Source organism: Stylophora pistillata, chromosome 12 (genome assembly GCF_964205215.1).
Source record: "Stylophora pistillata chromosome 12, jaStyPist1.2, whole genome shotgun sequence".
NCBI classification, from domain to species: Eukaryota; Metazoa; Cnidaria; class Anthozoa; order Scleractinia; family Pocilloporidae; genus Stylophora; species Stylophora pistillata.
In genome coordinates, this window is record NC_142530.1 from 625,001 (window position 1) to 643,939 (window position 18,939).

The following is an 18,939-nucleotide window of genomic DNA, read 5'->3' on the forward strand; positions in this document are numbered from 1 at the left end:
TATGCCCGAAGACTGAGGAGGAGATTTGTGAGTTGGTGCGGATGGCGTGATCTTTGCGTGATCTTATTTAGAACAGTATTTTCGAAATTAGTAACCGCTGACCAACCCCTTTTTCCTCGGTGGCTTGGATGGATGATGGAAGACAAGGGTAAAGGTTCTGCGAAGGAAACTGCGAAGGTGAAATTTACAAGTCTGCGGAATCAAGTGTATAACTTACTTCGTCAAGGGGTAAGTGATTATTTGGATCAGTCGCTAAAGGAAGGTTTAAGTTTGATAACTTTTATATCTGATAAAATATGCTCAGTGGTGTGAATGGGTTTCTTTTTTCAACACCCATACTTTTGTGGTGGTTAGTTTTAGAGGTTTTTCATTATTTTTAAGCAATCCCAGAAGGACACTCATGACGGAGACTCTTCCGAAATCCTGCCTGAGGCTGTATATAAGGTGTGTAAGAAAAAATACCTCGAAGCTTTAGGATTTTACTTCCATGATTTTATAAACATAATGTGTCCACTAAAATAATCAGCATAATACAGTTATTTTGGAAATTATTTATCAGCTTGAATGGTTTTATGTTGACCAGAGATGGCAGGGGAAGATTTTAAAGATTTTCTTGTTGATCTTTTGGATTTTGTTCGAGATAATTCGATGAGCGGATGGCCTGGTGCGCGTGAATAGCACCTTATGTAGTTAACCAAGATCACACTGACAATATCACTCGAAACATCATCAAAATTATTTTGTGTTCTGTTTAGGATGATGTTCGGGAATTTCAGGATGACCCTCGTTCCGATGAAGAGGTGTGTTTTTCTATGAATTGTTTCTGTTTCAACAGTGTAGAATTTGAAAAATGTTTGATGAGCGAAGAGGGAGATGATAATTGTTGTTGTTTTTGTTTTTATTCTGTTCATAGTTATTTGCATACTCATTCTCTGATGCTGTCTTCCAGGTGTTAGGAGCAATAAAGGACATCTATTTCAATGACTCCTCATTTGATTCCAGTGATTATGAGCTTCATGTAAGTATTCTGCTTATTCCTAAATTTTACTCAGTTCTATCCTTATTTAAAACCCAGGTGGGATCATTCATATTCATTGAAACATCAAATTATTGTTAATATTGCTGATATTAAAAAATCAGTCAGGCAGCTTAGCTGAGGGATTTTTGGGTACCAAATGAAAATAGAAGCAGGAGAGCTGCAAAATCTGGCAGTGGAGGTTGGAGTGCAGCAACCACCTGTTAGAAGACACCTGCTTTCTGATTCCTGCTGCTTCAGACACCTATTTGTCATTGTACTTCATCTGACCAATCACAAGAGAGTTTGGCAAATGAAACTTGTCATTTCAGATGCAGAAATCAAAACATATCCTTGGGAACTTTGTTTGTATTTTGATGCTGGTAAAGAATGAAACAAAAAAGATGGTCTATTAAGAAAGGTCCCACAAAAGACTAACAATTTAATATATATATATATAGAAGAACTTTTAGCTGTCAATTTAAACGATGTGTGGAATAAATCGCTTCTCAAAAGCCAAGGATTAATTCACTGATTTGAACTATTGATACAGAAGCAAGTAGTGATCTCTATTTTTGATAAACTGAGGACTTTTTTGATCAACTTGAGATATTTATATTGTAGAAAAACAATCCCTGTGCCTTTCCAGTTTTCACTAACCACTATCTTTCATAATTTAACTCTTACATTTTCGTGTTATAGCAACTTCCAGAAGTCTTGGACCTTGATGATCTGGATGATTATCGAAATGACCTACGGAGACAGCTTCAGGCAGTAAGCTCAGTTATTTTGTTCATGGCATCTTTACCAGGATGCAGACCAAATAACTTGTTTGTAATTTGTTTAAGGTCTCAAAAACACTTTACAAGAAAGTTCTGGAAAACCACAGTGCTTATGTGCAGGTAATGTTATTTGAAAGAGTTCGTTTTGTTTCATGAATCTTACAATAGTTGAAAAAAGGAGATGGTTCTGTTATTAGTGGGTACTGACATTTTTCCGTTGGTTCTTTAATTGTAGGAATTACAAAGAGTAATGGACCTGGAAGAATCATTACATACTGCTTCTTCAATCTGTGACAGAGGACGAAGGTTGGATCAAGTTCTTTTCTTGTTTCTTCCTTAGCATAACTGTTTTGTTATTGACTTTTGAAATATACCTTTTAGACACTTGGATCGGGCTAAGAGAGGAGTATCTGCGGGTGGATTAGGAATATTGGCTAAACATCGAAAGAAGCAGCACCTACGTATCTTACTAGACTCCTTAAGAACAATAAAGACACTGGTGAGGAACAATTTGTTGAATTCTTTGTAAGCACTATGATTGGTGTTGAGTAGAACAATAGCACAGACAGACTACAGAAATATTTCATCACACCCCAATTTACATTTATTTCCCTTTATTAAAAATTGAATTTTTACATCTCCCAATTCAAGCAAAGGACAGATGTCAGACTCAAAGAAATGCTTGAGGTATGAGCAAGATAATGGGAAACATATACTAGATATTATCAGTTACCAATGTAACTAATAATTAGTTGTTAAAAATGTTTGAAAAGACAACATCATGATACCTTAGCTACCACAAAAAATTGGTGACAATTTTAAAAAGGATGTAGAATTTAACAAGAATGTACTCAGTAGACTTTTAGTGGTGAATAACTTATTATTCACCAGCAAAGGGGTCTTTACTTTGAAGAATTTTAACAGAGCTCTTTAGGATGCTTTTTCACTATAAAGTTGAACTTTGAATTACATCTGTCCAGCAAATAACTTTATATTTGTTTTCCTTTCTCTTTTAATTCTCTTTATAATTTTTTACTGATAACCTTTTCCACAGACAAATACAGTATCTCACTTAGCAAATTAATAAGTAACTAGTAGGAAACTGGATAATTCAAAGAAGAATATCTTATATGTAATTTGAATATTGTTTACCACTCAGTTCTTTGTTCTGCCTCTAAGGTAGTAAGACTATATTAATCTGCAGCAGCTTCAAACTCCCAAATTGTTTCCATGACCACCAGAAACCTTATAAGAACCAATGAGATAGCAGAATTTGTAACTGTGTTATTCAATGTTATTTTTTTTGTGTGTCAGTGGCACCTGCAGGTTTTTTTCTGTCTGTGTCAGCTGACTTTGCCATATTGTTGTAAAAACTACACCTGTCTTAGTTTGTCACCCTTGGTATTCAGTGACAGAATTCACAAAATTAATGGTTTTACATTTTTCTGTAGGAAGAGGATTATCCTGGTGCTATTGACCTGTGCCTTGAGTGCGAGAAGGCAGCCAGGGCATTCAAACATTACAGCTGTATAAGGTAACTATGTGGTTCTGCTCCCACACTGGTTGTGCCTAGGACCACAGCTGGCATCTTACCATTACAAAAGATTTTGAAACATGGAAATCATCATAAGTAAACTAAAAGGTTCTGTTGATTGATTAGAAGTGGGTTTGATGTACACCTGATATCTTAAAATCACATGATAATGGGAACTAAAGCCATCAAGATTGGCAGGACAAAAGCAAAACTTTTTTCCTTGTAGGGCCTGGATTTTTTAACTTGATCAAACAAACTGTATACATTAGCCTTTTTATTAAGGCAACTGAGTGTAGTCCCCTCCTCACAGACACCTCTTTGTTAAGGACAGTTTCCTTTGTCATGACAAGTTTCTTAATAATTGTTCTTTTAAATAATACAAAAACTTCAATAACACAGATCCTCTCTAATCAGGCAATGGACACTTAATCTAAACCAGTCTGTGTAATTCATTGTCTTTGATTTTCAGTGAATTGAGTTCAAACTTACAAGAGACTCTTATAGACATTGAGGTAAGTTTCCAGTCAATGTATCAGTTATTTCTATCCCAAGCTAATCATATCAACAGTCTTCTAAGCCAGAAGTCCTGTTGTAAACTGACTGTGAATCGCACCTACCTTAAAGTTTATATTATCTATAATTTCAATATTGCCACCTCCAGGTTAGCTCAATGGATAGAATGCTGGCCTTTTGTGTGGGAGGTTGAGGGTTCGAGCCCCGGCCTGACCAACACTCAGGGTCTTAAAATAATTGAGAAGAATTTGCTACCTTTCTATAACAAGAAATGGTTAGATATTCTAGTCTTCTCGGATAGGTACGAATAAGTGGAGGTCCCGTCTCCTGCAGGGTTGGGGTAGGATAAGTTAATTTCCCACACACGAGATTACTGTGTGATGGATATCCTCCCCTGGGGTGGGATGGGTGGGATATTGGGTGCACTTAATTTTGAGCCTCGCTCTGTTGTGCGACCCTCACCACACTCTGGTGAAAGTGATTAAATAATAAACAATGAGTTCTGAATGATGCACCTTTTCTTAAGGTAGATTACATGTACTCAGTTTGTACCATTACAAATCCTTAAACTTAAATCACTGCAATTTCTCCTGACTATTTCCTCTTCCAGAAACAACTTGATGTGGCTCTAGGGAAGATGTGCAAAAACTTTACTCCCGTGAATTATGAACGGCTGCTGACTGCTTACAGATACCTGGGCAAGACACAGATTGCAATGGATAAACTGATCATACATTTCATGACAGCCATTAATCACGAATCATTTTCTGTTGTAATGGATCACCTTGGGGTACTTACTGCTTTTATAAAGATCAGGATGTTAATTGAAAATTATATTATGTAGCCTTGATTTAGGAGTCCAACTGTAGAAAAAAGTCATCCATTAAATGGGAACTCGGTGAATATATACCTGTTGATCTGATAGGTGTATATAGAACCCTGGTAATTTTTCAGCCTGGCTAAATGTTAATTGTTATCATTTCTAGATGTTTGATTGGAAAAAAAGTCATTAGATAGTCATGTGTTATTAAGCAGAAAATGTTAATTATCAATTCTTGAAATGTCTGCCCTGTTTTTGCTATATTTAGGAATTTTCTTCTGAAGTTATTACTGAAGATGGCTTTCAGCATCTTCATTTTGAGGAGCACTGCAAGGTAAAACTATCTCTTTATTTGATTATTTTGTAGTAACAGATTTACAAATTGATATTTCTCCATTGGGTCAACAAACCAATTACAGTTATAATTTTTTTTTCAGAAAGTTGGAGCTGAACAGTTTACCTCATGTCTATCAGATCTTTGTAAGGTAGGAATCGCAGGAACTACAGCACTCTGACCTGCAACCATTCAGATTAACTGGATAACAGTTTTCCCAATGAAGTTGCCATGAAATTTGCCAATTTGGTGACCTCTAATGGCTGCCATAAGCCATATACTTATTTAGTGTACAAAGTTATGTTTTTAATTAAAAAAAAAAACTGTTCAGTCTGTAGTTGAATTAATCAGGTTTTTTAAGTGATAGGGGCACGGATTTCCAAGCTCTATGTTGTTTTTGTCTTGTATCTTTTTTCAGTATTATAATTTCATGTTTGTCTGACAGAAATTCAAATTCTTTAGGTGTTGTGGTCACTGATGTTAAGCTATCATCATATTATCAAATGGCATGAACAATATGATCCTGCTATGCACATCAGTGAGACTGAACAAGATGAACCATCAGCAGAGGCAACTTATAACAAAAATTACATTCAACAGAAACTAGAACATGGACTAAATAGGATATGGAAGGTTTGTTTTAACAATGAGTTTGGGTAGGAAGTGCACCTTGGTCTTAACAAGCACCACTGTGCTTCACCCCCAACATGGCATTGTTTTCTCTCTTGCCTACCGAGCACTTCTTGAACAACTTGTCAATTAACAGTTATTCACCAAAGTGGAGTTGAATATCATTAAATATTTACCAAGCATAAAAAGTGTCAAGGTAAATATCCACCATTTTCACTGACTCAGAGGTGAATAATCAATTTAGTGGATACCACACATAAACCAAAAACAGATGGAAAAATGGTAGGAAATGAAATTGCAGTTGCACAATTTTGTCTTTTTTGGCTACCAAGAGGAGAATATTACTTGCTAATTGAACTGAATTAGCCAATCAGCACAAGCAAAAAGCACAATTCACCTGTGTGGTATGTACCAATTTTTTATGGATCTGGGATAAAGGAAATAGCCATGAAATGTAATAAGTTGAATACTATTTACTTGATTAATGACAGAGTATACATGATTGCAAATTAAGTAACAGAGTGTTGTATTTCTTACCCATTAGGAAGTCCAGGAGAGAATCAAAACACATCTTCTTGCTCATGACCTGTCTTATTTCAAATATGATGACTTCATTTATGTTTTGGATCTTGTCAACAGGTAGGGTTACAGCTGTGAGCAGTATCAATTGAAATAAAAGATTCATATGTTAAATGATCTACAAGCAAAACTGATGTATGTGCATGTTTACAAAAATATATTTGAAATTGTGAAATTACGTAGCAGATATATTTTGTCTTTAAATATTAATAAATTTGTGACATGTTTTCTTGTCATAGGTTGATAGCTGTTGGTGAAGAGTTTTGTGGCAGCACATCAGAGGATCTCCATGATTCTATACGAACACAAACTGTGAAATATTTCAAGACTTACCACAGGTCAAGAATGGATGAACTTCGAATGTTTCTTGAAAATGATGCTTGGGAGTTATGTCCTGTGAAGGCATCTTTCAAAATTGTGGACCTTTCAGTAAGTAGAAACTCATAGACTTGTGTTACACTGGACTTGAGAGATTTACTTTAAAAGATTTTCGGCACATTCTCTGCAGGAATTTCGTTTTATGAAACATCAGCATCCACTCATCAAAACTCACAAAAGAACAGGATCAGGAACGGTTCAAGTCACCACAGACACAGGTATTTACACTTTCACTTAATGTTGTGTATAGGTAGTATACAACAAAGAAATGAGAAAAAAAAAAAAAAAGGAAAACAGAGCTGTTACAGTTTATGTATTAAAAAATGAGAATTTTCTGCATTTTCAGTGCCTATTGTTATATGTAGTTGTGGAAATTCCTGTCAGCAGCCATTGATCAGGCATTGCCCCTTTAGCCACTTACACAATGTATACACGTGTGAGAGAGAGGCCCATTTAAAAGAGTTTCCACCATTTATCAATCTTTTTGAAGTTCTTAATACACATATAGGCCAATTTTCTGAAGGTTTCTCTCACCTGATTGAATTAAAACTTTTAACAGGTTTCTTCCCAAGATATTCCACTCATGGTAATCCTTTTGATGATGTGTATGTTGAAGATGAAGGGGAGGATGTATTGGCAGAAAATGGAGTGAGTTTTATTCTTCTTTCAGATGGAAAAAGCTTTATTAACTTAAAGTTCACCAGAATTTGAACAAATAAGACAACCTCTAAATTTAACTTAAAGTTCACTAGAATTTGAACAAATAAGACAACCTCTAAATACCTGTGATATGTCACTCTGTAAATCATGATAAATATAAGTATGTAAATTTGTTTCTAAAGATTTGTACATTGTACAGGTGGAAGAACAAGAGGACACGTAGTCCCCTACTAGGTTCATCCACCTAAACCCAACCCACCCATCCCACCCTGGGGAAGGACATCCATCACACAGTAATCTTGTGCGTGGGAAATTAACGTCTCCTACCCCTCCTGCAGAAGATGGGACCTCCATTTATTCGTCCCTATCCAACAAGACTAGAATATCTAACCATTTCTTGATGTTGTAGAGGGTAGCATATTCTTCTCAATTATTTTAAGACCTTGAGTGTTGGTCCGGCCGGGGCTCGAACCCTCGACCTCCTGCCCATCAGTCCAGTGCTCTATCCATTGAGCTAACTTGGAGGCGGTCTAAATTTTTGTTCTATATAGAGATATATAAAATGGGTTGGTGAGGCAGCCTTTGAAACATGTAAAGCTCAATTTAAAGTAACAAATGGAAATTATAATGCACAGGCCACATGACCAGACTCTGATAGAGCACACATGTTGTAGCATGTGACACTTTCTGCTAGACAAACTTTAAACTGCTTATGATACTGACAGTATGGGATGTGAAGTCTATTTCTTCACTCTCAAGGAAATAGTAGATGGTGATGTTAATGAAAATGAAAAGAAATCCAGAGGACTTAGTCAAGATGATGATGAAGAAGATGATGAAGATGATGATATTCCAGGTAAAAGGAATTGGTGTTTCTTTTTATCTGATGTGTTTTTTTCACCCAATCTTGCAATCTGTAGTGCTCCATTTTTTTAAATTTAGTTTACCTGTTCCTTGGTTCTTCTTTTTAGAGGAACTCAAGTTGGATTATGTGGATGAAAGGACTGGTGAAATTCCATTGAGCAGGTGTGATGTGGATAGTCTGTCTCTATTCCATCTGCTGCACAACAGATGGGAGTACAATGCAACTACTGACACTCTTCTGTTTTCTAATGAACTCTTAGCTGCATGAAAGTAGTCCTCTGAGGCAATAACAAAACAAATCCATAAGGATGTCAATACTGAATCACATCTGTTGAAAACCAACTAACCCCATGACATAGTCTACATTACAAGTGACTATGTTGGGGAACAGCATTATATTTCACCTCAGTCAACAACTTAATACAGATGTACAGTCAAGTACTTTGAAGGTGGTTCCTTAATTGAAAATATGATTTTATTTTAGGACAGAAAGCTCTGCTCATAGCAGAAAACATCAAAAATTTTTGTCTAAAGTTCCGTGTATCACCAACACAACCCTCAATGTGTTGAGAGTGTTTGGTAGGTATAATAATTATCTGAGTTTGTGTCTGACTGTATACATGTTCCAGAATACTGCCACTTGTAATGAGGTTTTTATTTAAAAAAAAAAAAATGAACACAAAAACAAAAGAAGAAAAAGGAGAAGAAATAGTGTATTAATTAACAAAACTGTCTGTTTGGAGCTATAAGTGAAGGTTTGCCAGTCGTTGTTGTCAGGTTTTGGCTTGTGACAATCTGTAACTCTAGACAGCCCTTTTGATTTCAACTGATGTTATCATGACAGGAGTTCTGGTTTGGTATCTACTTAAATTATTTATCTTTACTATCTTGTAGGTATTCTTAACACTATAATCATGTAACTGAAACTGGTTGTGTTCATTGTAGGTAAATACATGCAAATGATGAATGTATTGAAGCCCATAGCCTTTGATGTTGTGATCTGCATGTCACAGTTGTTTGATTACTACTTGTTTGCTGTGAGTAATACGTTACTGTTGGCTTTCTTCCTTGCTGCAACACCATTCTGTTGTTAAGGTGACTGTGCACCTTCAGGGGTGTCTTGCGTGCAAGCAATGTAGCGTGTGCAGTTTAAACTGTAGATATCTAAACCCCTATATCAAATTAAAGCTTATAGGACTGGCTAACAGACTATACCAAAAACTTTTAAAAAAATGAATTGTCAAATTTTTCACAACTTCTAAATGCAACCGCTCGAATCACCTTTTAAGAGCTACAAGTCAAAGGGAATTTGTTCGATTGCTCTCAAATTTTGACAGTAGCTAGTTTTACATATAAACAACGTAAACTTGTCTCCAAATTAATTTTTTATTTCTAAGTACTTTTTTTTAAGAGCGATTTTTGTATTATCACTGTAGTGTATTGTACCGGAAGTGTGAAAAGGTTGTGTTTGTAGGCATCCCGTGATACCTAGTGAAAGTTGTTGTTGTGGTACTCGTTGGCTGCCATGTGGATAGTGTGTGGATTAAAGCATTGAAATCAAAGAACATCGAAGGTTTTTATTGCCGTATATCTAAATATCACAATCACTCCACATTTTTCTAATCCTATTTCAAAAATGTTCTCTAACTTTTCACTGAAATTGAATATGGCAAATCGCAGACACGTTTTTTTAGTGCTTTGGCCCTGGAAATGGAGGAACACATTAAATAAGCCAAAAACAAAATTCGCTTTGACATGTAATGTTCAAAAGGTGATTCGGGTGCTTGCATTTAGAAGTCGTGAAAAATTTGACGATTCATTGTTTTTCAAAATTTTTGGTATAGTCTGATAGCCAGTCCTATAAGCTTTAATTTAATACAGAGGTTTAGATATCTGCAGTTTCAACTGGATGTGCTACATCGCTTGCACACAAGACACTCCTGAAGGTGCATGGTAACCTTAAAAAAGCTAAGAACTAGCAGTCGTGAGGCAAATCTCAAGTGTCTGAGGGCTTTACACTCTTGCTCACCCCAGTTAAGTCAGTAAGTAACAGGTAATCAAATGATCTTTACAGGTGAGCTGCCATGAGTAATTGGAGAAATTGCTCAAAAAGAAGCCTAAAAAATTTCATGCTTTAACAATAGATAAACCCGATTCTTCCATATACCTGCTGGACCCTGTTACTAACTGAGTGACAAGGTCACATGACATATATATATATTTTTTGTTATTGTTTCTTGTAGGGGAATATAGTCACAACCTGTTAGTTTGGAATTAGTCTTATTTTGAAGTGGAGGGTTCTTTTTTCTCAATTTCTTTCATTTTAACTTAAACATTAGAATCATTTTATCCCTTGGTCTGATAGATTAACAAATCTTTATTCTGTATTTCTTCATTGTGACTAGATTCCTAAACAGGGAACAAACAACCTACTAAAAATGCACCTTGTTTGTTAAATGTGTCTTCTAATTGTTAGCTTGATTCAGTGAGAGAAACACTTGAATCTCATAGTGGCCTGAAACTCTTTTCAGGTTTCTTTTCTTCAATTTTCTTCAGTTGTAGCTCGCACGTGAAGATTGTTTCATTGCATGTTCTTATTGGCTGCTCAACATTGTTTATAGTTTATATTTCATACAAACTATTTAGTGCCATATTAACCATGTAAGTGAAAAACTCCAACTAACTTCTACTTTCAACACACTACTGTGGAGTTTTCACAACTGTGTGTTGAAAGTAGAAGTTAGTTAGAGTTTTTCACTTACATGGTTAATATGGCATTAAGTAATACTTTCTTGGCTTCGATAAGTAGAATTTCACAACAAACGATTTAGTTTGTTTAGTTTAAACCACTAGGGAAAAATTGTATACCAAACATCACTCCTTTCTTATTTCTTATGTAGTGAATTGATGAGAATAAATTTTTTGCAGGTTGCATCATTTTTTGCCCCAGAAGTAATGGTGAGAATGTGAAACAGTCTTTTTAAAAAAATTATAAATATGAATTTAAGAAAGTTAAATAATATTGCCTGTTAAGTAAATTATTAACCACTTGTGCCGATTAGTTTTAGTGTCATACTTAAGAAGATTCCTTCAATGAATTATTACAGAATGATATTATTTTTATCATTAATTCTGGTTGATATTAGGTGGATGGTAGTGCCCATGGTTTGAGTATAAAGCTGAGGACAAGTTTAAAAAGAATTTCAGACAATCTTATTCAACATGTAAGTACCATAAACACAAGTCACGACTGTCTTAATACAGCTAATAACATCACAGCAAAATTGACCAATCAGTTCTCAGCCAGACTTATTAGTGACAAACAACTCCTTGGCTCAGATGATGAAGTCTACTTTGGTGGTCAAATCATTAGTTCCCACTTAACTCCTGTAAATAGTAGAAATCACTTTCAAAAAGTGCAGTTAACTGTCAATCTCAAAATAATTATAATGAATTTATTTCAGCTAGTCTGTTGCTAGCCCTAACCCTGCTATTAGGGTTGAACTTACTTGTTTCTGATAATCTGAGTTTTTAATTTTCATAGTTGGAATCTGCTGAAATGATGAATAGTGGAAGTGATATGAAGGTTTGAGGTGTATGATTGATACAAGTTGTGTTAAGGAATTTATCTAAGGGTTAATCACTTATGAATATAATGTAAGTATTTGTTTTCATATTTTCAGGTTCAACATCCTTATTTGTCTCCACTTGTGGATCTTTCTCGAGTTGATACCATGTTTGGATTGTCTGAGAGAATAATTGCTACAGAATCTTTGTAAGTTGCAGTGCTTCACTTTTTCAAAGTTTTGGGAATGATGTTTATGTTCTATGACTTACCAGTGTCTGTAAGATCTTCAGGAAAAAATAATTTAACAGAGGGCATCTTCAGTTGAAGTGTTACTAAGGTCCAAGGTTCTGTTTTGCTTGGTCAGTTAAGAACTCTTAAATGCATTTTGTTTTGTTTGTCTCAGAGTGTTTTTAGCTGGTCAGTTTGAATTTCTTCATCCCCACCTTGAGGCAATGATACCCGCTAATAAACGAGCATTTCTCTCACAGTTTTATTCCCAGGTAAGCTACTCTTGAATCAGTCACAGAAACTCAAGTATAACTTGTTATTAAATCATTATTTATAAAAAACATCGAAGAGTTTCAGTTAGGAGTTGACCACTAAGTTTGATTGACTGAAATCCACAGACTGTGAGTACTGCCCAGGAACTCAGGCGACCAGTTTATAGAAGTGTGGGCTCAAGAGTACTTGATTATGATCAGGTGAGAGAATTCCTCTGGAAATTAAAGGAAAGTGTTATTACTAATTAATTTTCCCGAACAGTGTTGTTAAATTATGAGTATTTACATGTACATAAACAAAGGCAGAGATGGTTTGGATTATAAAATAGCTACCTATGAACTGTTTTGAAGGGAGATAATTTGGTCTTATTAACTAAATTGATATTGTAAATTGGCCACCGTAAAAGGTTTCTAAAGCTTACATTTTAAGCATTAGCCCTTCGTCAGAGCAAAAGTTTGAAGGGAATTTGGGAATTATGCTTATCAAAAATGTTTTATGTTGTACAAGCAAGTTAAAATGACTGACCCCTTGTCCATTGATTTCAGACACTTCAACTGATGACTGGAGTGCGATGGGATATTCGGGACATCATGTCTCAACACAATGCCTATATCGACGTTCTTGTGGCGGTACAGTGTGTATTCTGAATTAAAGTAACATTCATTCAGATTGATTTCTTCCAATCATTTCGTCAATCAAATTTTAGTAAATTTTCAAACAGTGTCATCTAGTATAAAAGAAAAGAATTTTGGCAAAAACTGAAACTATTTAAAAATCTTCTCTTGGAAAAGATGTATGAATAAATTATTAGTTGGTAAAAAAGGAGTATTATATGGAAATCCTCTTCTGTCTCGCCCATTCATTGGTTTAGGGTTTTGTAAGTATTTTGTTAGACAAAAAGTTTAATAGGTGTTTTTATTAAAAAAGCTCTCTACATTCTGGTAATGCGCAGTTTTAATTACAGTGCATTGAAATCCATTTGAAGGGGGCATAAACAACATAAACCTTTTCCAATGCTAAAACAGGGATAAGTGTTAAGTCAGAGTACACCACAGAATTCTGTATTCCAATTACCACTACTCATATCCTACATCTGGCATATTGGACCTAATTATGTCTATGTGCTTCTCTTGGTAATCAGGAATTACAAGTTTTCAGTATGAGACTGTCTCAACTAGCCAAGTAAGTTTTGAGTCTTGAAATGTAAATACGGTGGATTAGTTTATGTCGCGAAAATCTTGTAAGCGTATCGCGTGATACTTTATTTTCTAATTTAGTAATTCATCATCAATCCTTCTTATGCCTCGTGGCACATAGGGCCTTCACAGAGCTTTTCCACTCCTCTCGATTGGTTGCTGCTGTCCGCACCTCCTCCCACGATCTCCAACCCGCCTCTTGCCTTTCTTTCTCTACTGTTCGTCTCCAAGTGGTTTTTGGTCTTCCCCTTCTCCTTTTACCTTGTGGCACCCAGTTCATAGCAACATTGCAATCATTATTACGATCTTTCCTAAGAATATGACCAATCATTTTCCATCTACGAGACATCACTTCCGCACTCAGTGGCTTCATGCCTGCCTTTTCCAGTAGCTCTTTGGTGCTGACATGGTCTTGCCATCGGATTCCGAGGATCCTTCGTAGGCACCTATTATGGGATACATTCACTTCTTTATCATCTCCTCAGTTTATCTTCCATGTCTCAGATCCATAGAGTAAGACTGGCACTAGTAGAGTTTTATACAGCCTCAGTTTTGTTTTCCTCAAGATGTTATTAGAGATCCAGATCTTCTTTAGTTTGTTAAAGGCACCTCTGGCTTTTGATAACCTGTTCTTCAAGTCCTTTATACCACCACCCTCTTTACAAAATTTGGCCCCCAAGCACACGAACTCATCGACATCTTCAATATCCTGTCCATTGATTATGACCTTTTCTTGGTTCTTTGCATTGATCCTCATCGCTTTTTTAATCAGTAATTAAGTAATTTAGTAATTAATTAAGTAATTTAGTAATTAAGCTGAGAGTTTGATGACAGTTGGGTTACTTAAGATTTAGGTGTATAATTGAGCGTAGCACTGTAATGGCAGACTTTTAGCAAGAATAATCGGATTGCGCACGGCAGAAGTGATATAGAAAATCAATAACGGTCTAAAATAATTAGGTAAGGAATTTTCTAGGGAAACTGTGCGTGCGCGTTTGAGTTGGAACATCTGGTGACGTTGCGTGATGTGTCATTCGTGCCGCAAATGATGCGAGCGTGAGAGTGTAAATTACGGAACTGTTAATCGGCTTATAATGGGAAACAGCGGTTAAAATCAAGTCGACATGAAAAAGCTTGGGATTTTAGTAAATCACGAATAAGTAACGTCAAACGTAGTTTAGGCTTGTATTTCCGTTGTAATAGCAGATAAATAGAATCATTATCGGATATTGTATGGATCATAAACGAAAAAAATCGGAAAGAAATCGGAAAGATACAGTCCTATCGATTGTCGAACCAGCGCTCCGCAGAGATTTTCCTCTAACGTATTGTTGAATTCTGCAACAGTTTATTACATGAATCGAAAAAATGTGCACGACACTTGAGTGCTTTTTGTGGACTTCAAATAACAAGAAGCATCTTGGTCATACATCAGCTTGAGACAACATTATTGCCAAGCAGTTAACTGCCGGGAAATAAATTGACATTCAGTTGAGTTTCTTTTCCCCACAGACAAATTCCTGTTCCTCAAGAGGCTCGCACAGTCTTATGGGATCATTGTATTCGCCTTGTGAACAGGACCTTTGTGGAAGGGTGAGAATGCTTCTACTAAGTTGCAAAAATCTGCTGTCCATTTCGTGTGTATAGCAAAGCGGGGTTTCGCGCATTTTTCGGGTAATTTAGCTGTTTCTTTGATGACGAGCAATCACTATAAACGGTCTTTTATTATTAAATCAAGAGTGGTTGTTTTATTTCTAAGCAGTGTATGAAATATAAATTTCACAGGAAGTTGAATTGGTGTTTTCGTTGATAAACATTATTTATTCACTGATATTCTGCTTTGTTCCATACGTGCCCCCTTCGGCTGCTGTAGTTACAAGATCGTCTTACCTTAAATTTATGTTCAATAGTTGTATCTACCTGTAAGTGGTAAGCAAGGGAGGTACTGTAGGTTAATTGACTTTGGAATGGTAGGGATTCATCTATTTTATGACTAGATATCAAATCATGGAAAATATTAAAATTTGAATCAGGCTTTGACGTACCATTGAAAGATGCTATAAAAATTCAGGCTTTGACAGGACTTGGACCGATACCTCCAAGATACCATCTAAAGTGTGCTTTGCTCCCAAAATACATGTAGGCGTTTACTACTGTCTGAGAAGAACAAGTTTGAATCTTGTCAAAGCCAGGCTTCTTTCAACAATAGTCAAAGGCCTTACTGGAACTTAACTATTGTCAATTGCAAGGCTACTGAAGAATATCATGCACAGATAATCAAATCATTAAGTACAGGGTTTTTTTCTTGAAGATTTGCAAGTGCCAAGAAGTGTAGCAACGAGGGCCGAGCATTGATGCAACTTGACTTTCAACAATACCTCATGAAATTGGAGAAACTTACAGATACTCGGTGAGAGGAGTATGATGTGTTATGAACCCAGCAGGTTTTTGCCGTCAGTGAGAGGAGTATGATGTGTTATGAACCCAGCAGGTTTTTGCCGTCAGTGAGAGGAGTATGATGTGTTACGAACCCAGCAGGTTTTTGACGTCAGTGAGAGGAGTATGATGTGTTATGAACCCAGCAGGTTTTTGACGTCATAAAAAGAAGTAACCAGCATGATTGTTTGTTTTTTTTCTCAGACCAATCCCGGACCGTGAGTTTGTAGAAACATATGTCAAGGCATTTTACCTCACTGAAAATGAAATGGAAAGATGGATCCGAGAACACAAGGTAACTGAAATAGATCAGTAAACTTTGCGTGGGAGTTGTATACCATGAATGTGGACTGGAGATTGTGAGTTAAATTTTTCTTCCTTTGAAAAATACTTAGTAAAGGAAATATGAAATCTGTATCTGAAATGAGGTTAATGCTTCAGGCCGCAAACTACGAGCTAATTTTTATTTCATCTGATATATTTCCTTGTTCCAAAGGAGTCTGAAGGAAACTTCATTGTAATATTTTCTCATTACAGAATTCTTCTACAACGGATTCTTGATAAGGCCTGTCATTTTTCTAAAAGTTAATTGAATTGTTCTTTACGTTATAAAGGCCCAAAAAGTTCTCATTGTTAGGAAATCCACCAAAAGAATCCAGCAAAGAAAAAATGGGCTAAAAAAACCGCTTCCCTCTGAGTGATCCATTCCTCAGAAAAGTTACGATTTATAGTTTGGTCATTCACCCTTTTTTTTGTTTGTATTTCACCAAAAGAGAGTGACCCAAAAGCTTTTAGTGAATATAAATCCTTTTAATTTTTGCTTTGTAAGTGATTCTTGGTTATAAAGACATGTTACTGTTTTACCTTCTTTTTGTAGTCTGCCGTCCCCATTTTACCATGGCAATGTTTTATTCTTAGTACTCTCCGCGAATTATTCATTCCTTTTTTATGATAAACTTATAAAGATTTCTTTTTTTCGCAGGAGTACTCTGCTAAGCAGCTGACCAGTTTGGTGACATGTGGTGTAGGCTCACATCTCACAAAAAAAGGGAAACAAAAGCTGTTGTCTATTATTGAAGACATGGAACGTTCCAAAACTCGGTAGCAAGAGCACTGGCTTTCACTGTGTGTATTTCATTGCTGACTCGCGCTTTATTGTTAAGAAACTTTAATTGTACGATAACATTCACGAAGAAAAAGGAGAACGATTAGGAACTAAATTTGTTTTAGACAAAGCTGTATGTTAAGATTTACAGAGGAAAAAAAACCGTGATAGGGAATAAAAGTTGAAGAGTCACATAATTTCCTTTAATACTGTGGAAGATAGTGGAATTTTTTTGAGAAACTCAGCTCAGAAAACAAATGTTAAACGGCCTTCAACGAACATGAACAACATTTGTTCTCGTAACTTAGTCTTTTATGAGCCAAGGAAATGAAAAGCTTACTTTGTTTTTTTTTAAATACGTACTCGAGATATCTCAAGACACGTTTGTATTTTCTAAATTGTAATGATATTTTATCAAAGATAAAGGGAAGAAAGCATTGTCATTAAATCCAAGAGAAACGCTTGCAATCGTCTGTTTTGTTTCTGTCAAAATAGCGGGTACTGGCATAAAGATCCTTGAATATCGATGTTAAGTTCACTTTTCTTACTGTCTTCTCACTTTACGCTATAACAGCTTAACACAACCAACGTTTTGAGCGTCAAAAGCCAGATCTTGTGCGGCTGGTAGTTTTGTGTTTTTAAATAAAGATAAAGAAATATGTGCAAATATAAAAAAAAACTAACTTAAAACCGCGAAGTAACTCTGAGACAATGTTCTGTCACTCTTTGTTGCTCTCCCTTACGAAATATTTTCCTTTTCAAGAAATACAAAACTTTTTTAACATAACTGCGTAGCCTCACACTAAACTTATCTCACTGTTGACTGAGTCAACAAAGTCCAACCTGAACTAACAACAACGCAGAACTATGTTCTAACCCCCAGCGGCTTTTGTCATTAGACATCACGTGATTTTGGCATGCCTTGAAACTTTGCTGTGACTTAAACGTAGAGGATGTTAATTTTGCCGTTTGCCTTTACCATGAAAAAATGTGGTTGTAATGAATGTTTGCTAATCAGAAAAATTTTACTGGCTTAAAACCCGTGGAATCAGACCGAGCCAATCAGGGGTTGCCGTTTGCGTTTACCATAAAAAATGTGTTTCTTATGAACGGTGCCGATCAGAAAACTTTGACGAGCGAAAAACCCGTGCAGTTAGACGAGCCAATCAGGGGTGAGCTTCTGGAAATTACCACAGTCTTCGAGGAATTCAACCTCAGCGATTGACTCTTGTGACAATTTTAGCCCTTTTACATTGTTATTTTCCTTTGGAAGCATTCTTCCGTTTCTCCTTTTGTCAAACTTAAGCGACGCGAGACGTAATAGACAAAAAGATTAATGAACAAGTGGTAGTGCTGGTACTCTCACAACACGGTGAGAAGTTTTCTACCTTATAAACCAGAGCCCAGGTGTTCGAAGGCTGATTAGCATGCTTGTTTGCCTAATAAGGTGTGATAATACAGGGAGAAGTTACATGTTAGTCACTTATCCGAGGAAATTTTAGCTAAAATATTGAAACTCACGGGAGTTATTTCCATGGGTTGAGCACATTTTCGATCTGAATTCTTTAGCGCGCCAAAGTGTAGGTAGACAATTATAACATGTCAGCATAACTCGCTCCAGAAGGGTTTCTTATGGCATCTTGCAATATTTTCCCTTCCACAATGGGCCACGATGTTTTCAAGTAGGATTTAGTTCACTTAAATATTCATCATTTTTTGCGTTCTTCTCAGTCTTGTATGACGCACTCCTGTCCAAACACAAGCTAGTCCATTCCAGTCCTTTCCAGTGTAGTCCAGTTCAGTTCAGTTCAGTGGTGTCTAGTTTACTGTGTATTGAGTTGAAACCTCAGCATCCAGTTCCATGCGGTCCAGTCCGGTCCAGTCCGGTCCAGTCCGGTCCAGTCCGGTCCATTCCTTTCAATGTGCTCCAGCACTATACAATGAAGCAAAGTGTAATAAAGGACTGAAGATTACAAAATAGAGTATAAAAGAAAAGCAGGCATTTTTTAATTGAGAGCTTGGAC

The 18,939-nt window shown here is 36.1% G+C and overlaps 1 protein-coding gene across 3 annotated transcripts; it reads left to right on the top strand.

Annotated features, from left to right (window-relative positions):
- Nucleotides 1–74: 74 nt before the first annotated feature.
- Nucleotides 75–17,378, top strand: LOC111327409 (syndetin). 3 transcript variants are annotated; one of them, XM_022931582.2, is made up of 35 exons: nt 76–228; nt 382–444; nt 756–800; nt 950–1,018; nt 1,718–1,789; nt 1,864–1,917; nt 2,033–2,103; nt 2,179–2,296; nt 2,449–2,484; nt 3,249–3,331; nt 3,801–3,843; nt 4,455–4,634; nt 4,933–4,998; nt 5,102–5,149; nt 5,461–5,631; nt 6,173–6,267; nt 6,447–6,636; nt 6,716–6,803; nt 7,145–7,233; nt 8,005–8,101; nt 8,217–8,271; nt 8,594–8,688; nt 9,055–9,146; nt 11,038–11,067; nt 11,256–11,333; nt 11,654–11,695; nt 11,793–11,884; nt 12,081–12,177; nt 12,304–12,378; nt 12,724–12,807; nt 13,320–13,360; nt 14,887–14,967; nt 15,686–15,784; nt 16,015–16,105; nt 16,793–17,378. In XM_022931582.2, exons 1-35 carry the CDS (start codon nt 133–135, stop codon nt 16,913–16,915), a joined length of 2,949 nt encoding a protein of 982 aa, XP_022787317.2. In that variant the 5' UTR covers nt 76–132; the 3' UTR covers nt 16,916–17,378. The 3 variants fall into 3 exon arrangements, 2 of the variants coding, with proteins under 2 accessions (XP_022787317.2, XP_022787318.2); XM_022931583.2 differs by lacking the exon at nt 11,654–11,695 and having other exon boundaries at nt 16,793–17,122; XR_015993637.1 differs by lacking the exons at nt 16,015–16,105; nt 16,793–17,378 and having other exon boundaries at nt 75–228; nt 12,724–12,812; nt 15,686–15,778.
- Nucleotides 17,379–18,939: the final 1,561 nt, after the last annotated feature.

Bases quoted from the DNA above. Each gene is read 5' to 3' on its own strand.
- LOC111327409 (XM_022931582.2), top strand. From the start codon at position 133: ATGATGGAAGACAAGGGTAAAGGTTCTGCGAAGGAAACTGCGAAGGTG. The intron at 4,999-5,101 runs GTAAAACTATCT...TTTTTTTTTCAG, and splicing joins ATTTTGAGGAGCACTGCAAG to AAAGTTGGAGCTGAACAGTT. The intron at 14,968-15,685 runs GTGAGAATGCTT...TTTTTCTTGAAG, and splicing joins AACAGGACCTTTGTGGAAGG to ATTTGCAAGTGCCAAGAAGT.